General features: G+C 39.6%; 1 protein-coding gene across 1 annotated transcript in view; it reads left to right on the top strand.

Moving 5' to 3' along the window:
• The window catches only part of LOC137912704 (neuronal growth regulator 1-like), a 102,610-nt gene that overhangs the window by 73,197 nt on the left and 12,426 nt on the right, over positions 1-16,987 (top strand). The window contains exons 6-7 of the mRNA XM_068756838.1: positions 526-674; positions 9,795-9,836. Coding sequence (XP_068612939.1) covers positions 526-674; positions 9,795-9,836 — 191 coding nt within the window. The remainder of the gene's footprint in view (positions 1-525; positions 675-9,794; positions 9,837-16,987) is intronic.

Raw genomic sequence — 16,987 nt, 5'->3', positions numbered from 1 at the left:
GCAATTTATTTCGTCCGTGCGTGCTCACCACTTCTGTGCACCCTCGACCAATGCCTTTCTCTCAAGGTTTTGATTACTTATCAAATACAAAAGTACACTGATGAAAAGAAACCCAGCAGTGATAACTATCTCCCATAATCCCAGGCACACTGCAAATAATGAATTATAATCTCTACAGCCTGCTAAAGATCACCACGGCCACCGAAGTAAACAATTTCACATTTGTCAGTTTTGCCGCACAGATGCCAAACACAACAAGAGTAGGATTTATTGGCAAACCCTCCGCCCTTGCACCTGCAACAAAACAATGAACAACATGTCAAGAGGCACCCAGCTGGTTCACTCCCGGGTCATTTTTCTCTCCGCTCAGTCCTTCAAGCATGTCTGCAAAGCAGTCACAGCAAACTAAACTATAATGGATCTGTTGAAGAGGATGCTGAAGGACTACACAATCTGGAGAGCCACACGCAATCGGCGTGTAGGAGACGAAGGTTTCATTTTGTCGTGATTGTGTTCTGTTTCCAGGATTACCAATGGGCAAGGAATAGACATCCAGAACCTCAACACTAGATCAGTCCTCACAGTGACTAACATGACAGAGGATCGTTACGGGAACTACACTTGTGTCGCCACCAACAAGCTGGGGACGGCCAACGCTAGTGTGCCTCTCATTCGTAAGTTGTCATTCAAACTGCTTGTGGCTGACATCATTGGTCAAGAATCAGAGCTAAGTGTTGTGGGTGTTTGTAGGGTCTGCAGAAGTGTTGTCATTTTATGGCTGCATTCATTATAGTGGATGAAAGCTAAAGGCAAACCCAGTGATGCAAGTGGCTACTACCATATCACCAGTAGAGGTGCTTTCTTATTTGCGAGTTGTTTTTTATTTGTGAGTGTTGATTGTGTATTATGGTTACAAACTCCATATGTATTCAATTCAAGTGGGTGGTTGTGTGTGTCTGCTTTTTAAGTCTACATCTGCATGTGAACTGGAAAAAAAACACTACCTGTCTAAGAAAGTTGGATGTGGTAACTGAATAGCATTTACAAAGCCACCTGCACAAGTCAGTAATTATGAATCTGATTTTAAGAAGTCTGAAAGTCAGTCTTTTAGCACAACCCGTTTAGATTCCGGGTTGTGCTAATGTGTGAGAGCTGTTCCCTGTCCCTCAAACATACGAAATGTTCAAAGAACACATCTGAATTTGGAATAAAGAAAAACATTAACTTAACCAAAATACATTGGAAATGTATACCGATTTTAAATAAATCTCTGAGAAATTGCTCACAATCACTTTCATCACAATCAATTTCTGAAGGAGCAAAGCATGCCCTACTGTTACCTTATCTGTCCCCATACCTTTATTCACTAGTTCAAGGACACTTTTCTCTACTTGTTCCAATGCTCATGCTGTGCTTCTTGGGAGGTGTTATTCCAACTGTTTTCAAGGTTTATAGATGTTTTGTCGAAGGTTTATTCTCATTCTCTATTCTGGTTGGGGAGCATACTGGTAATAAGAAGCTGAGGCAACGGTGGCGCAGTGGTTGAGAGGGTGGTCCTATGATAGAGAGGTTGGTGGTTTGATCCCGGGCTCAGGCACATGTACACTGTCATTGTGTCCTTAGGCAAGACACTTCGCCCACATTGCCCGTGCTGCGACCAGCAGCAGACTACAGTTGAAGTGTAACTGCTGTAAACCAACAAATAAAGTCACCTTCCCTTTTGAGTGAAACCTTACGCGGACTGATATGTCTAATATTAAGGTGTAGTTATCACATCTGCACTGCCTGTTTTACTTCATATTACAATATGTCATCCTACTAAACGAATGTGTGATTTTAGATGATATGCGAAAACAGCAACGTTGAAGTAATCTTTTTATTTGAATAATTATGTTTAAAACAATATTTAATGCTTCCACCAATACAAAGGAACCCAAAAACAGCTCTTTAATATGAATGTATTTTTTTTATACTGCTGTGATATAAACATACATAACCAACAATAATTTAAAAAATGATGCCACGTTCTGGGTTTTTTTCCGTTGTCAAATTGATAGTTACCGCTATAATAATGTAATATTCTGATTTCCCTCGCAGAAGGGATAGATTAGATAAGGAGCATAATCTATCCCTTCTGAATTTTACTTTCTGACAGAATGTGATGAATAGGCCATTTTCTTTAAGGAAAAACTTTCTAATATTAGAAATTATTTATCATTACCCAATTGAATTGCATCTCGACCACATCAGTGAAAAAAAATCCTGCATTGTTCTCTGGATTGCATCCCTGTATTGCAAACCTTTTCAAATATGCCCTTGACAGTTTCAATAATAAACTAGAAATTATTATTTATAGCTTATTTCACACATTTTTGTTCCCTCTTTTTACTCAAGTATACTCCAGTCTCACCGTTAAAGAAAAACAGATGATGGCATGTGCCAGTAGGTAGCCTACTTTAAAAATATATAGAGATAATTCCTCTGGGGTGCAAAAGGTTCAGTCCTTAAACTATTGTTCTTCAGTCTCTAGATGTTCCTGCTTGGCTTTACCATAAAAGACACAATATATCATACCAGTTATGTGCCACTGACACACAGTTGTCCCGACAACAGGCTAATAATTTTACTGAGGACTTTAGCTGGATGTTTGGAAACTGAATACTTCCAACACTGGGATACTCGTAGGTTATTCTAAAAGTTTGCAATAATGTTATAGACCTGCCATTAGTCTCCCCCAAAATGTGGAGATACATTATATACAGGTTCCAGCATTGTATTGCCTAAACCACAAAGATTTATCTGCCAGACTCTGCCAAACTAGTTCCCCCCATTCATATGCAGCAGATACATTTTATGTAATGGTATATTTGCAGGATTATCTATATCCAAATCAATAGGTGGGCTCCAACTCATTCAAATTGCAGCAGCCAGACCGCTGAGACTTACACGAATGATTAAACATATTACTCTAGCAATACAATCACTTCCACATCTCCTCTCCCTCTTTACAACTCCGGCTGCTTATAACTCGATCAGACCCCTGAAGTCATCTGTCATAGCAGTTTTACTGATCTGAACTGCAGATCAGCAAACAAATCAATTTAAAAAACAAATCCAAAACTTTCTTTCTCTCTGTCACACATTCCTCTTTTACTCATACTAATATTTTGTTCGTTCATGTTCTCAATTTTATAACCTCCCTGAAGGAGCTTGTATTTTCAAACATCCTCAACATGGTTTGTGATGCACCCGCTCAACCTTATGAGAGGGTGCATCATCTCCTAAATAAAACCGCTTAAATTTTGCAGATCTGAATAAAGTTTTTTTGTGTGTGTTTTTGTTGTTGTTATTTTTCTTTGAAATAAGGCACATACCTTCGTTAACAAAATCCAGCATATTGTTTGGGGCCCTGGTGCCTGGTGTTGCTGAATATCCCTCAATGATTTAAAGCTTGTGTAAGAGGGAAATGTTAATTTAATGAATTCAGTGAAAAAATGTGCACAGGTGAAATAACTTATTCACCATTTTGTGCTGTACCCTCTGATGATAGCATTGTCCCTCGCAGGCCAAAGACTGAATGCAAAAATATATTTCTGTAGAGCTGGTAATTGTCAAAGGAGCCCTTCACTCTGCTGTTTGTGTATGCACAAAGAACATCAAAGGCTTGTCTCAGATCCTCAAATGGATGATCTTAATGTGACACTAGCAAGGGCTCAAAGGCAGCGCTGCAAAGGAAACCCTCAGAATAGTGAGCTTCCTTTGCTGCCACTCTCAATTTCTCTCTCTTTCATCCCCTTGCTTTATCGCTTTGTCTGTCTCTCTAATGTGGGTTTGTCCCTCTGATTTTTTTTATCTCCCTTTTTGCACCTTTGCCCCCATCTCTCCATCTTCCTCTCTATCACGCTGTATCTGAAACACACAGGAGCTCTTTTCCCTTTGCTTTCTCTCACTTGAACTCCACTGATGGAAGTGAGGCCAGTTCTGCTGTCACTTTTAATGTGAAATGGCACACAATCACCATAGTGCACGCTTACTGAGGGTTTGAGTTTACGGCACGTGAAGTTAGATTACTATTTTAGAACTACAGTGGTACCTCGACTTACGAATGTCCCTACATCCGAAATTTTCAGGTTACGAAGTTTCTGAATGGGAAAATATTGCCTCTTGTTACGGAAGCATTTCAGGATACGAGGTGAACTCTGGGAGCGGCGAATAGCGCTATTCGCCGCTCCCAGAGTTCCCCGAACGTAAACAAACTTGTAGCTGCTCTGCCATTGGCTATCGCCTAAAATCTGCCTGGCAACCCGTTGCGTATGCGTGTATCTCAGCATGCTATTCGTGTCCCCCTCGTGTCACCCGGAAAAAGTGTTGACAAGTCGGGCTATTGCTCATTATGATGACGTCTGCCTCGCACATTTCCGACGGATTGTCAAAAGCCGGCAAAAGCAGACGTCATCGGATCAGTTTTTCAAGAAACGCGAGGCAGAAAACACCGCAAAGGACCAGTAAACAAAGAGGACAAAAAGTAACAGCTAACAGGTAGATTAATATTTTAAAAAAATATCATAATGTAGCGTCCGTCGGACGCTGGAATAAGCACACGACGGGTAACTCTCTGTGTGTGTGGGTGCCGCGGGGAGGAGGAGGGGAACGGGAGAGCTGCAGCTCTCCCGTTCCCCTCCTCCTCCCCGCGGCACCCACACACACACACCGCCCCTCCTCCCTGGATGCCTTTGCGGACTCTCTGCAGCGTAGGAATAATGAACACTCCTAAAACATGAACCGTTACAATACTTTTGCGGGGCTTGGAACGGATTAGTGCATTTACATTCAAAATGCGTCTCTACTTACGAAGTTTTCACGTTACGAGGTTAGTCCCGGAACGGATTAAATTCGTAAGCTGAGGTACCACTGTAGTCGATAGCTGCCATATGTTAAACTGAATTTTAAGTGATGAAGGAATGTATGATTTTTGGCATGCACATTCTTATAAAATAGATTCGTTGGTAAGTGCATATGAATAGATGCCATCCAGCCTGGTTCATCCTCATTCAAGTCATCCAACTATAAAACAAATACAGCATTCAAGTTTCTTGCCAAGATTCTCAAGTCAAAAGGTCCTTATCCTTCAGTGGTGCAAATGTTGTATTTAACTAACTTAACAGAGTAACTTTAAATCAGTTCAGAAAAAGGCATGCCATTGTTGCTCATGGGAGGAACTGTTACAATGTTACAGCACAGTTTCCTTGTGATGCAACCATTGGGAAAACAAGATGAAAAGTTTATAATATGATTCCTGACTGTGTGCACATGTTGAAGCTTCTGTCTAATGTCTGCATCTTTTTTTAATCAGTTGGATGGCCATGTCCTCATTGGACTGCAGTGCTTTCGGGTTTGACATTTGTGTTAAACCGTGTAGGTTATTGTGCTGTTAAACCATTAGTCGGGGATTGTGATATCTTTCAACTAAGTACTGCTCAAGGTTCTGTGTTGACAGCACAAACTGGGTTTTTTGGAGCAAAAAAAGAGAAAAGAAAAAAGTTTGTGTCTGGATATTCATCGGTTCTGTTCACAAATCCTTTGCCTATAATCATTGTCTGAACGGCACAACACACGGTGTCACCTGCAAATTAACAAAACCATTACAAAATAAATCATTTCTCTAGTTTTAAGTCATTGTTAAATCACAAAGTGCTATTGTATTGAACTGTATAACAGCTTTCAGCGATTGCCCAGGAACACAACAGAGTCTTTTGTGCTTCTATACATGTTTACAGCTGTGTAATGAGAGTGAGAGCGTTTTTTTTTTTACCACCAGACAAGCTGTCTCCCTATAGATTTCTAAACTGAATTACAAATAATGAAAAGTCACTTTTCAAATTAAAAAAAGTACCAATTTGTATCAACAAAATCAGGACAGAAAGATTACAACAGCACCATACAGCGTGGAACAATTTTGATTCATTCGTTGTTGTACACAGGCGGAAAGCAATTTTATACAAAGGGCAGTTATCAACTGTAGCAGATTATGTTCTGGTTCGTTATTATGATCACTCATAAATTTCACAGAATAAAATGATGTGGCCAGATGTTAGTCAGTATGTGTGTTGTGTTGTGTTGTTTCGTACAGAGGAACCACCACTGGTTCAGCCAACAAGTGAGTCCTGCTATTTATTTATTTTTTTGGCATATGGACAGAAGAAGACAAATAGAGAGATAACGTAATAAAGAAACAGAACATAAAAGATGAATGGTTGCCGTAAAATGCTTAGATTGCACACATAAATTTTAGGGACTATATTTGATGGTCTTGTCATTATAAAAAATAGTCTGCTGTTGCCATTGAATAAAGATGCAAACACAGAGAATACAAATGTCCATGCTATATTCTGCATTAATTTTTCAACAACATAACCATTAGTTCGTGATTATTAACAATTGCCATTGACATAGGAGATGAAACTATTGCTGTAGGCTGTGTTTAACCTCAAACCTAATCCTGAAATGTTACCAACACATTTTATCCCGGGCATATTTGCCTCCTGAAAATTATTTACAGACATTGGTTGACCAAGTTTTTGTGTCAGGCACTTTTGTTGAATACATAAATAACCACTTGATAATAAAACATTGGCCTGTTCTCTAGTGCCACCATCGGGCCTAACTTTAAAATTAGTTAATTAATAAAATGTATAATACAATTAAAAACTTTAAACTTATTATGTAGAAGTCTCAAAATTCTGAAAGGCCAAATGTATCAAATATGACAGACTGGACTTTAAAGAGTTAAATATGATTTGTAGTCACTGATTTTCATAGGTGTGAGTAGTAGGACACACACACAAGGTTTGCACAGCTAAAACACCTTGGGGTTAAATTGACTCCAGAGGAACACAGTGTTCAGCACATTGAAAAAAATATAATCATGAACATGATTGGTTAATCAGTTGTACCCATCAAATTAGAAAAAGTCATGAAATACAAAGTAAAAAAAAGAAAAAGGAACTATTATTATTTGAATGATTAACATTGAATGGTGTCAAATTGACGCGGAGGATAACAGGAGGGTCAAAAAGTGAATCGTAGCACCAATGCATTGTTTTAGATTGAGTTTGTGCTCATCACTCCTTGTGCGTACATATAATACAACATTCGCAAAACACACACACACACACACAAGAAACATCATGATTATAGCTGAGGTATAACAGTCACCAAACTGGCAATCCATATTTCATGTGTCAGATGGAAGTGAACTTTGATGAAAAGACAGAGGCTGCTCACTCCAATTTTCGGAGGAGTCCTCCAGATTAATTGCTGTAGCTCTTATCCCCCCATCCCACCTCGGCTTAGCCCTGAAGGAGATTTGCTCTGCCTATACCTTTGCCTTCATTCCACCACCCCCACCCCCAGCTGTAATCGGTAGAGACTGATGGAGGAGAAAAAAAAGTTACTCTTTTCACTCTCCTGTTCTTTCTCCGTCACCGCTCAGCCTCCCTCAGGCAAGAGACACTGCTGGTTCGTCGGTTAATGAACGTTGTGTACTTTTGTCACACTTATCAATCACTGCACATGTAGGTGTCATTTCAACATGTCTGCTCATTTGCCACTGTTCTTGATGTTGTTGTTTGTTCCCACACTGTGTGATAGTACGTGAGTCATGGAACCAACAAGGAGGAAGATGTGAGCTCAGAGTGAAACTTTAAAATAACACTGAACATATCGTGTTTGTGCAAATCCCCTGCCTCTTCTATTCCGTTGTTGTTTATTTACATTGGTCATGAAGGCATGCCATGACCCTAGTAAAGTTCAACAAGTTTGTGATTGCTAAAAAGCCTTTTCACGTTTTATTTATTTCTTTATTTGGGTTTTTATTTCTACCCAGTGAGGTTGGAGTGGCCTTTATTTTCACCAAAAGCATCCTCACAGTTTTGGACCTTTTTTTATTATTTTAATGGCTGTATTTCCATATTTAGGCAATCAGAAAAAAAACATTAGCATTTCCCATTGCACTGCTATGAGGAAATGCTTTCTGCTATGGCAGTGTTCTTCCTACGACCCAGCAGGCAATGGACTTTTTTCCCACCCACATCCTATCCACCCTCGCCGACTCCTACAGGCCAAACGCATGACTAGAACTGCTCATCTCTGGATGACTGAACCCAGCGAATGCCTGCAGGATGATACACTCTTTGGGCAGCACTCAAATGACTCTGGATGAATAACTAATTGGTTGGCTCACATATTAACATATTTTAACACCTACTATTCCGTGATCATGGAGGGTTCATCAAGTGAAATGCCTGAGAGAAGCTGAACAGTTCACAATAGAAATTAAAAATATCCTGATGAAGCGCTCCCATAAAACATGAAAATGAATTAGACACCTGCTGTATGACCAGACTGCAGTGTTAACATTAATTCTCCTATCGCTTCCATTAATGGTGGCTAAGTGCAATTTGTTTTCTACCAAAAAAGTAATGCAAAAATGATTATACTCTGTGGACGTTTGGCATTTTATTGAATAATACGTTATTATAATGAAATGTGAGTGACGTAGTATTTCAACAATTTCCAGAACATTCAATATCTTTGCTACATTTTGGATCTAATATGTTAAGCAAGTCCACAAAGTGTACAGGAGGTGCCTCAGTAAGTTGGATTAATATTTGATAGAAATGTTGCATCAAAGGAAATGTCCCAGAAATGGATGAGTGTGTGAGCATTAATCAAATTGCCCCCTCGTGCCTGTTTGAAGAAAGGAATACAAAAAAATATGTCTTCACACACATGCTCCCTTTCAAGTACTTCAGGGGTAAACATGTCTCCTTCATCGACAGAGGGCAAATGCTTCTGGCTTCACATACGAATGTAGATTCATAGACATTTTTCCCGATAAAAATGAAACCATGAAACTAAATTCTTCATGGCATTTGCCATAACAGTAATCTGTTAAGAGTAACCAAACCTGAGTAACCTGTTCACAACTTCATTCATCCTGCAGCCCCACAGTTGTAACTAGCAAACTGAGTTCTCAGTGTAAATGGAAGAATGGAGGATCTACATAGATATGGCTTAGACTTATCCAATCCCTGCAGAAACAAAACAATATTTCTGAAGTGTGAATATGTGTAAGATCATGTTTTCCCTTATGTTTTGCTCTGCACTCCCGATTTTGATACCTGACTGATTCAAAACGCAACACCTTGTTATTCAGTTACTTGGCTCAAACTTCACATAAAAAGACATGTTTGCTGCCGTTCGTCCACGGAGACACTCGCAGTTCAAGTAGTTTAACGTGCCGGATTGAACATCTCTGGATTCACATTATTCCATCTCCCAAATGTCACCAGTAGCTTAGTCTGAAATGAATTCATAAGGTAATCAGATTGGGAGTCAGAGTTCCCTCCTTAGAGGGATAAAATGCAGACTTTGAGCTTTTTGCTCATTCTTCATTTTGTTCATAAATCCTGAAAGGACACAAAATAGAGAAGCAGTCAACAATGTAAAGACAACTTGTCCGCCTACCAAAAAAGCCCATCAGGACTGTGAAGTAGCCCCAGTTCCCAGGTTAAAAAACAAGTATATCCCAGGGATAGAACCTGTTGTTTATGAGCATGCAGAGGTTGCATCTTGCCACAGAGACAGCAGTCCTTAATGCATGGAGGGGATTTGTCTCCATTCCCTGTCCTTTTGTCCTTGCATGCCTTTTTCTTTTACGTCTCCATTCTGTTAATAATACATGAATGTCCTCTTTCCCTCCCCTTCCCTCTCCCCCCTCTCCTCCCCTGTAGCAATTTTTGAACCCACGACCACTAGTGCTGTCTCAAGCCCAGGTCAGTATATGTCACCATGCTGTACACCAAAAAACAAAGAGGTCCGCTGCCTCACACTATCTCCAGCCAAAAGCCTTTCCACCATCTTAATTCATTTTAATTGGCTGGCTGAAATGCCTGCTGGGTGTACAGCTTTATTGTATGTATTTTATTTATTCGATTTTCTTTCCTTTTTAATAATTTTTTTTGTTAATTTTGGATTGGCTTCTATAGCCTGGCTACATATACTCCCTGCAGCCTGCGCCATCATGCCCTCTTCCTCCCCTCTCCTCTCATTACAGTAGTGTCATCAGAGTGGCTCCTCCATAGACCTCTGGGTATGATGCTTTCCATAATGCTGATGGCTTTTTCTTTATGGTTTTTTCACCACCAACATCCTCTCTCTCTCTCCGGCTCCTCTGTGCTGCCTAAATTCAGCATCAAAGGCAGGAAGCTGTTGGTGGCAAAGGCCCCTTGTTTGTTGTTTGCAAGGTGGAGGCTCTGCTGTCTTTGTACTTTTATCACTCCCTTTTTGTCTCCCTTTCTTTTCCTGTGTCTTAATCCTCCTTTATCCTTGGCTCTGCTTTCTGTCTCTGTTCTTTCCCCTGTCTAGAACAATCATTTGGCACGTTGCCACCCTCTTTAACCTGACGTCCTGACCGAGCTGCAGTTGGTGCTACACTGTCATTGTCGTCCTTGTCAATACCCCCCATCTGCAACTCAGCAAGCACCTTCACTGTACAGTATTCCACTGCTTCCATGTTCCAGCCCAGAATAATCTTCTATGTTTGGTTGTCTTTTCTCCCTCTCTACCGGTGTCATGCAAACCAGAGTTTGGTCTCTCATTGGTCACATTGTGTTTGCTCATCACTATTCATGAGCCCAGAAACATGCAGGAATGATCCGACACTGGAAGGTTTTCACCGGGACGACATTCACAACAGATTTAAAGAAAAAAAAAACATGAAATATTTAAACATACTCAAATGCATCTGCACTTATAGCACATGCAGGGGCTCACAGTGCATGACAAAGCTGCTCGAACGTATCTGTGACTTTTCATTGCCGTCTTTGTATAGATTCTTATGGACTCTATTATGTGTCGACCTGCAGTCTCTAAGTGAGTCAGAAATATAATTATACTCGGTGATTCTGTCAGATAAGTCAAATTAACCTTAGAATCAACCAGCAATCCTGGCATGATTAAAAGACCAATGGTCTCACTTGTGAAGAGGAACTCACACTCTGGTCTTGTCTTGTTCCAAATGGTATTTTATGAGCCCCTCAACAGCTGACTGGTCAAAGAGAATTATTTTACATCACTGCAAAAAAAAAAAAAAAAACGTTGTTCCAACTGTTTAATTAGGTCTAGTGATTGAAGTTTAGTTGCTTTTATTTACCCTGTAAATGACTTTGGGAAGATTTGCTCCCAAAACAAGGAGTGTTTTTAGTTGCGTGAATCTGGAGATATAAGGTGGGAAAAAATATTTCAATGCCTGAAGCCCAAACATTCCATATTTCAGCCCATTAATCAAGTTCAGATGACAAAGATTCAAATTAAACAGTGTTAATAGGCAGCATCAGTCATTATGTTTTTTTGATATCTAACCTTACAGTACTCTGCTAAGGTTTAAATGGGACAAAACATTATCCTGTGGGATAATTCGATATTATTTTAACCCCAGATATTGGTGTGGGGGGTTTTTACGCTGACTTTACAAAGACCAAATTTACAGACATCCTTATGCCTCCAGGATAGTTTTCACGATAATCAGCAGTCTCCACCGGCAGGAACTATGTGACAAGTGAATTCAATTATGTTATACTATATTGTGAAAAGTATTAGGAAAAATAGAGCCTATGCAGATAATGTTGTAGTTTTAGCCCCATATACGTGAGGCTGTCATCTGCAGTTGCCCAGGTGTGAGTTCAACCTGCAACCTTCTCTCTTTCTACTTCCTTCCTTAAGGGTTACAGTTGTAGAGTGTGCTTGCTGTTGTAGCAACACAACAGTGCGGAACCTTCAAAATTGTACTTTGGCAATGTTTTCAGAAATCTTCAGTACTGACCATAGTGCAAACAATAGTTTATCTTAAAGTGTTGATAATATTGAAGTCACCTATATAAGGAAGGACACCCCTGTTCCCAAAACAGGAGATGATGGACCCATGCTGGCATCGTACAATCACCCCCAAAAAACGGTCAGATCTCAGTGAAGATTCCTCGTGAACAGTGTGCTGTTCTTGGCTTTGTTGTGTTGGAAAAGCTGCATCCTGCCCGGTGGTGTCAGTAAAATTGTTACGGAAGTCAAGCTCTGTCTTTCAGTCTCAGCCTAAGCCAGCTGTGACCCCCAACACACACGCCCAAAACATTCACACTCAGCTCCATCTGTCACACTCCCTGCTCGCATCTCCAAGTTTTCTGACATCCAAACTCTGCGGTGACTGACATGTTCTTTTTCTACCCCTTCAGAACAATGACTCATATATATGTGATATTTTTAGAAAGCCATAATAATTCATCAGGCAGTATGGTAGTTATAACACTGTTGTCTCTCAGTAAAAGTAATGAATGTTCTCCCCTTGCTTGCCTGGATGAACTATAGGAAAATGGGTTGCTCTAAAATTGCCTATAGATTTGAATGCGAGTTTGAATGCTTGTTTGTCTCAGTCCGGCTTCTCGCCCAGTCTCAGCTCTCCCATTTCGACCCTCCATGGCCCCGCAAGGATCAGTGGTCACGGAAAGTGAATGGATGTTGACAATGGGGTTGGGCGATATGGACCTCCGCATGTATCACGATATTTTTGGGATGTATCACGCTATGACGGTATAATTAAAGTGAGCGGAGTCTTGTATATAAAGCTACAAACCTTAACCCATATAATTAAATACACTTGTCTCAAATTGTAAATCATATTTATTGATAACAAAACTGTGCAATACAGCAAGTGCATTTAGTGTTCAGAATTCAAGTACACAGTTTAGTACCAACTGCAAATTGCAAAACAGTAATACGGCTAAATATTGTCTGAACTAACGCCGCAAACTTCAACTCAACTTTCGAAAGTTGTTTTGCATTGATTGGCTAAGTGTAGACGGGCTCACTGACTCCGTCTCACGCTTCATCGCACACTCTTCGTACTGAACTCTGTGCTTGCGTATGAGATGTTAGAACACATTTGTCGTGTTCCCACCTTTTGCCGTCACCGCTGCATTGCAAACTTTGCAAATTATGGTCTGTTGCTCCACATCTGCTCTATCAAAACCAAACCACTTCCATAGTACAGAGGTACCTCCCTGTTTGGCAACAATATCATCGTCTATATTCTCCACTTCTCCTCCTGCTCTTAAGCATTTCTCCGCCACTGCTGGACCATGCTGTGGTTCAAGGGAGACGCCAATACAGCGCGCCACGGCGGTTGCAGGAAAAACACGTAATCAAATTAGGGTTTTTTTGTTTTAAACGATCATTTGTACCGGAATAAGTCATTTTCTTATCATTGGAAGAATTTATACTGGTATATAAAAATTATCGCCCAACTCAAGTTGACAATTAGCGATTTAGATTAAATATTTAATAGTAATTTGCATTTTTGTGGTGGAGATTAATTCAGCTCCACTGTCTGTACTTTAAATATGATAACTTGCCTCAAGCTATAGCTTAGCTTGCAGAGCTAATTCCAGACTAAAAGTAAAATGCATCCAGCACCTGCAAAGTTCACGCTTTCCTCCTGCTAAGGAAGTTATGCGTTCACGGGTTCTTTACCTGTGTAATTATATTATGTCATTTTACCTTTTCATCATGCTGATTATATTAATGCTATTTGTGTTATTTAAATAACTTTAAGCTTTACATATGCCTGAGTTGAATGCTTAGAGTGTTTATTATTTGAAATAGTTTTACTCCAGTATATGTTTACTGTATTTGAATTTTGACTCTTGAATTTCACCTCCAGGTGTTTAAAAAACATTTTCTTTCCTTCTCAAGTGATCTTATCTCATTCACATTTTGCAGATATATTTCCATACTTGTCAGGGGATCAGAGACAGAAATAGAAACAGTCTGTTGTTGATTTAACAGAATGTTTTTTTTTCATCTACTGCATGAACTTTTGTAACGCCTCTGAATAAAATGGTAATATACCACTTTTATTTTTGCAATAAATGCCCTGGCTAGTTTTATCCTTAGCATATATGGCGATATATGTTTTTACCTATATTTGAGTACTGCAACAATACTGTATGGCAGCTGGCTTGATGCCATACATGTCATCCCAAGGAAATGTAGATCTGTGATAATAGCATTTATATGCTCCCACAGGCTTCCACTTCTGTTGATCTGTGTAAATCACTTGACAGTAGAAAAACAATGTTCTCAACACTGTTCTGAGTCCCAACATTTGTTTTGTTTTTTTGTGAGACACGGTCTACAGTTATACTGTTTCAAGTAATATCACATGAATTATACATAATGTGCATGACTATGATTCCCACATGTCATTTTAGCTCACAAATATAAAAATGAGGGCCATGTGAGTGTAGCCAAGTGAAGATGATCATTTTTTATTATCATTTTTTATAAAATGCCCCCCCATAAGAAGTATATTGAGATTAATTGCAGAGAAAGTAAGTCTTGTGCTGTTGTCTTGGCTGCCTGGCATTTGTTTACACACCCACGCCCCCTTTCTTCATCTTGTTCATGAAGGTTCATGTGCTGTTAATAGTATCCATGATGGAACAACCTTTTTGAAAGCAGACATGATTTCATCCAAAATTGTTCCATGCTTACACAGTATTCTTTGAAATTGAAAGTCTCCTAACTTTAATGAAGACAGATTTCATATTGATTTAGATCCAGGCCATGTCATATGTCTTTCTTTATTCAAGGTCCAGGGAACAGCATCAAAGAAATAATCTACCTCATTAAGTATTCTACCAAAGTCCTCCAAAATTCAAAAGTCACTCACTCAGCTCCCCAGCGCTCAGGAGGCTGTGCTAATCAAATTATTTTTGTGAGCATGTAAGGCTTCTTTAATGAAAGGATAGCTTCCCAATTTGTGTCTGAAATCGAGATTTTATTTTATTTTTTGGAAGATGACTTTAAAGAAGGTTGCATTATGATTTTCCCCTATCACTTAATTTATCTGATGTACATCCAAGTTGGACCCCAAGGCGCATTTTGTTGATATTATACTGTGTGAAACCTTTTTAGTAAAGAAACAACTTACCATTTTCTCTTAAGTGCTAAATTAATATTCTCTCTTGGCTGTCACTTTGTAAATTTTAGACTGGATATTACTGGAAGAAGCTCATAAGCACATTTATCCTCTCTTTGAAACCATGTAATGGATTACTTTGGTCATTTAATCCGCAGCTGACTGTTTTTTTTTTAATGCAGTTGCAACATTTTTCTAACTTTAGCTCTAATACATAATGCATCTTTAACGGCACTCATTAAATGTTAATACATTTTCAACTTTTTTTCATGTTTCAGTGGGAATTAATAGTGATAAAAGAGATACTGTTTGGAAGCACATTTTAAACGTGAAATCTTCCAGTGTTCAATGGGAGCGCTCCATTATGGATGAGGGACAGCCCCTCTGTCGAGGCTGATTATTGGTTGCTATCAGCTGGTGCCTTGTAATGAAGGCAAAGTGACTTTGAGATTCTTTTTGTTTGAGAAGCATCTTCACTGTCTGGGCTATTGTCAATATGGTGTCACATCAAAAAGATATGTTTTCCCTGGTTATATTTCAACATGAAAGCTACAGCATCATAAGCCACTAAAATAGAGAAACTGCCACCCGTGTTGTCTTATTCAAGGAAAATGATTTTACAGCTTGAGCTCAGAGCTCACTACTTTCATAACAGATAATCTGGCATATATTATAGTCCATCATCCTGATTTAACTGGTGTGAACAGGAAAATAGTAAAATTGCCAGTAACTTATGAAAGTACAACAATATTAATTTAACTTTAATACCCTTCTGATACCCCATTACATTCTTAATTACCATCAGGATTGTGTGATGAACTCTGATACGTAGCGATTGGTGTTGGTTTCTGTGAATGTCAATGCCTTACTCGTTTCACCTTTGGTGCAAGCAATTGCGTCAATCAGTAGCAAGTACCAAATGTTTCACATCCCATATTTTGTCTTTTCAGACTTTTCTAGCTCTGCAAATAAGCAGTCTGACAGTCAAATGAAAAGAGGTACCAAACTAGATGCACTGTTTTGTTCTCACCACACACACACAGTCTGTGTCCCATTTTACCCCTGAAGCTCCCAAAGACCTGTAAATCAACTATGGCAGAGTTCCTGATCTTGAAGTTATGTGTTTTTGCTGGAGCTCAGAAGTTTTGGATGAAGTCAGCATCATGAGATCAACCATGCAGGGCCCCCTGAGTATGAAAATCTACATGAAGCTGATGACAGTGTTTCTTTATACTTCAGCAGCCAGAAGCGCACGCCAGAATTTCTGAAGTTGAGTTCCGTAAATTGGCAATTGTAATATATGTAGGCACCGATTTGTCTAGTTGGCTGGTTTGTGAGTCATCACCAGCAACATAGATGCACTCCACTTATGAAATATCCAGCACATCTTCCACTAATAAGCTTGTATTTTACAGTTTGATTGGAATGGCATTCTAAATCATAGAGACCTGGAGTAAATTCCAGAGTAAGCAGCAATCCCTCTCCTCGCCCAGCGTGCTTGGTGTCAGAAACGCTGAGCTACCCACAGATAATCCTTTTTTGGCAGTGCATTTTCTACCAGCCTTATCACTTGTACAGTGGCAAGATCACGAGGCGTGCAAGCCCCTTCTGCCGCCGCCGCCCTGACTCCTATCCAGTAGAGTTTGTTTTGAGGCGATATGCTGACCTTCATTTTTACTGACAGCAAGATTTCCCAATCATTTCTGGAAGGACCCGATAAGCAGATGGCATGTCATCTATCACACTTGACCACTAGATCCCTGGACAATGTTAATAGAGGAAGGGTTGTGTCCTGTCAACTTGGAAGGGTGTGAGCGCCCCCCCAGTTGAAAACCTGTTGCAATAGTAAACTGGTTTGAAGCCACGTTAAACTATAGCATGAATGATAAACTCTGAAACAGAAAGTATAATTAGATAGATGTGGATACAGTTTTATTTCCCATTTAGTTTTGCCTA

Source organism: Brachionichthys hirsutus, unplaced genomic scaffold, assembly GCF_040956055.1.
Source record: "Brachionichthys hirsutus isolate HB-005 unplaced genomic scaffold, CSIRO-AGI_Bhir_v1 contig_468, whole genome shotgun sequence".
Classification (NCBI taxonomy): Eukaryota; Metazoa; Chordata; class Actinopteri; order Lophiiformes; family Brachionichthyidae; genus Brachionichthys; species Brachionichthys hirsutus.
This window is presented reverse-complemented; position numbering and strand designations above follow the sequence as displayed.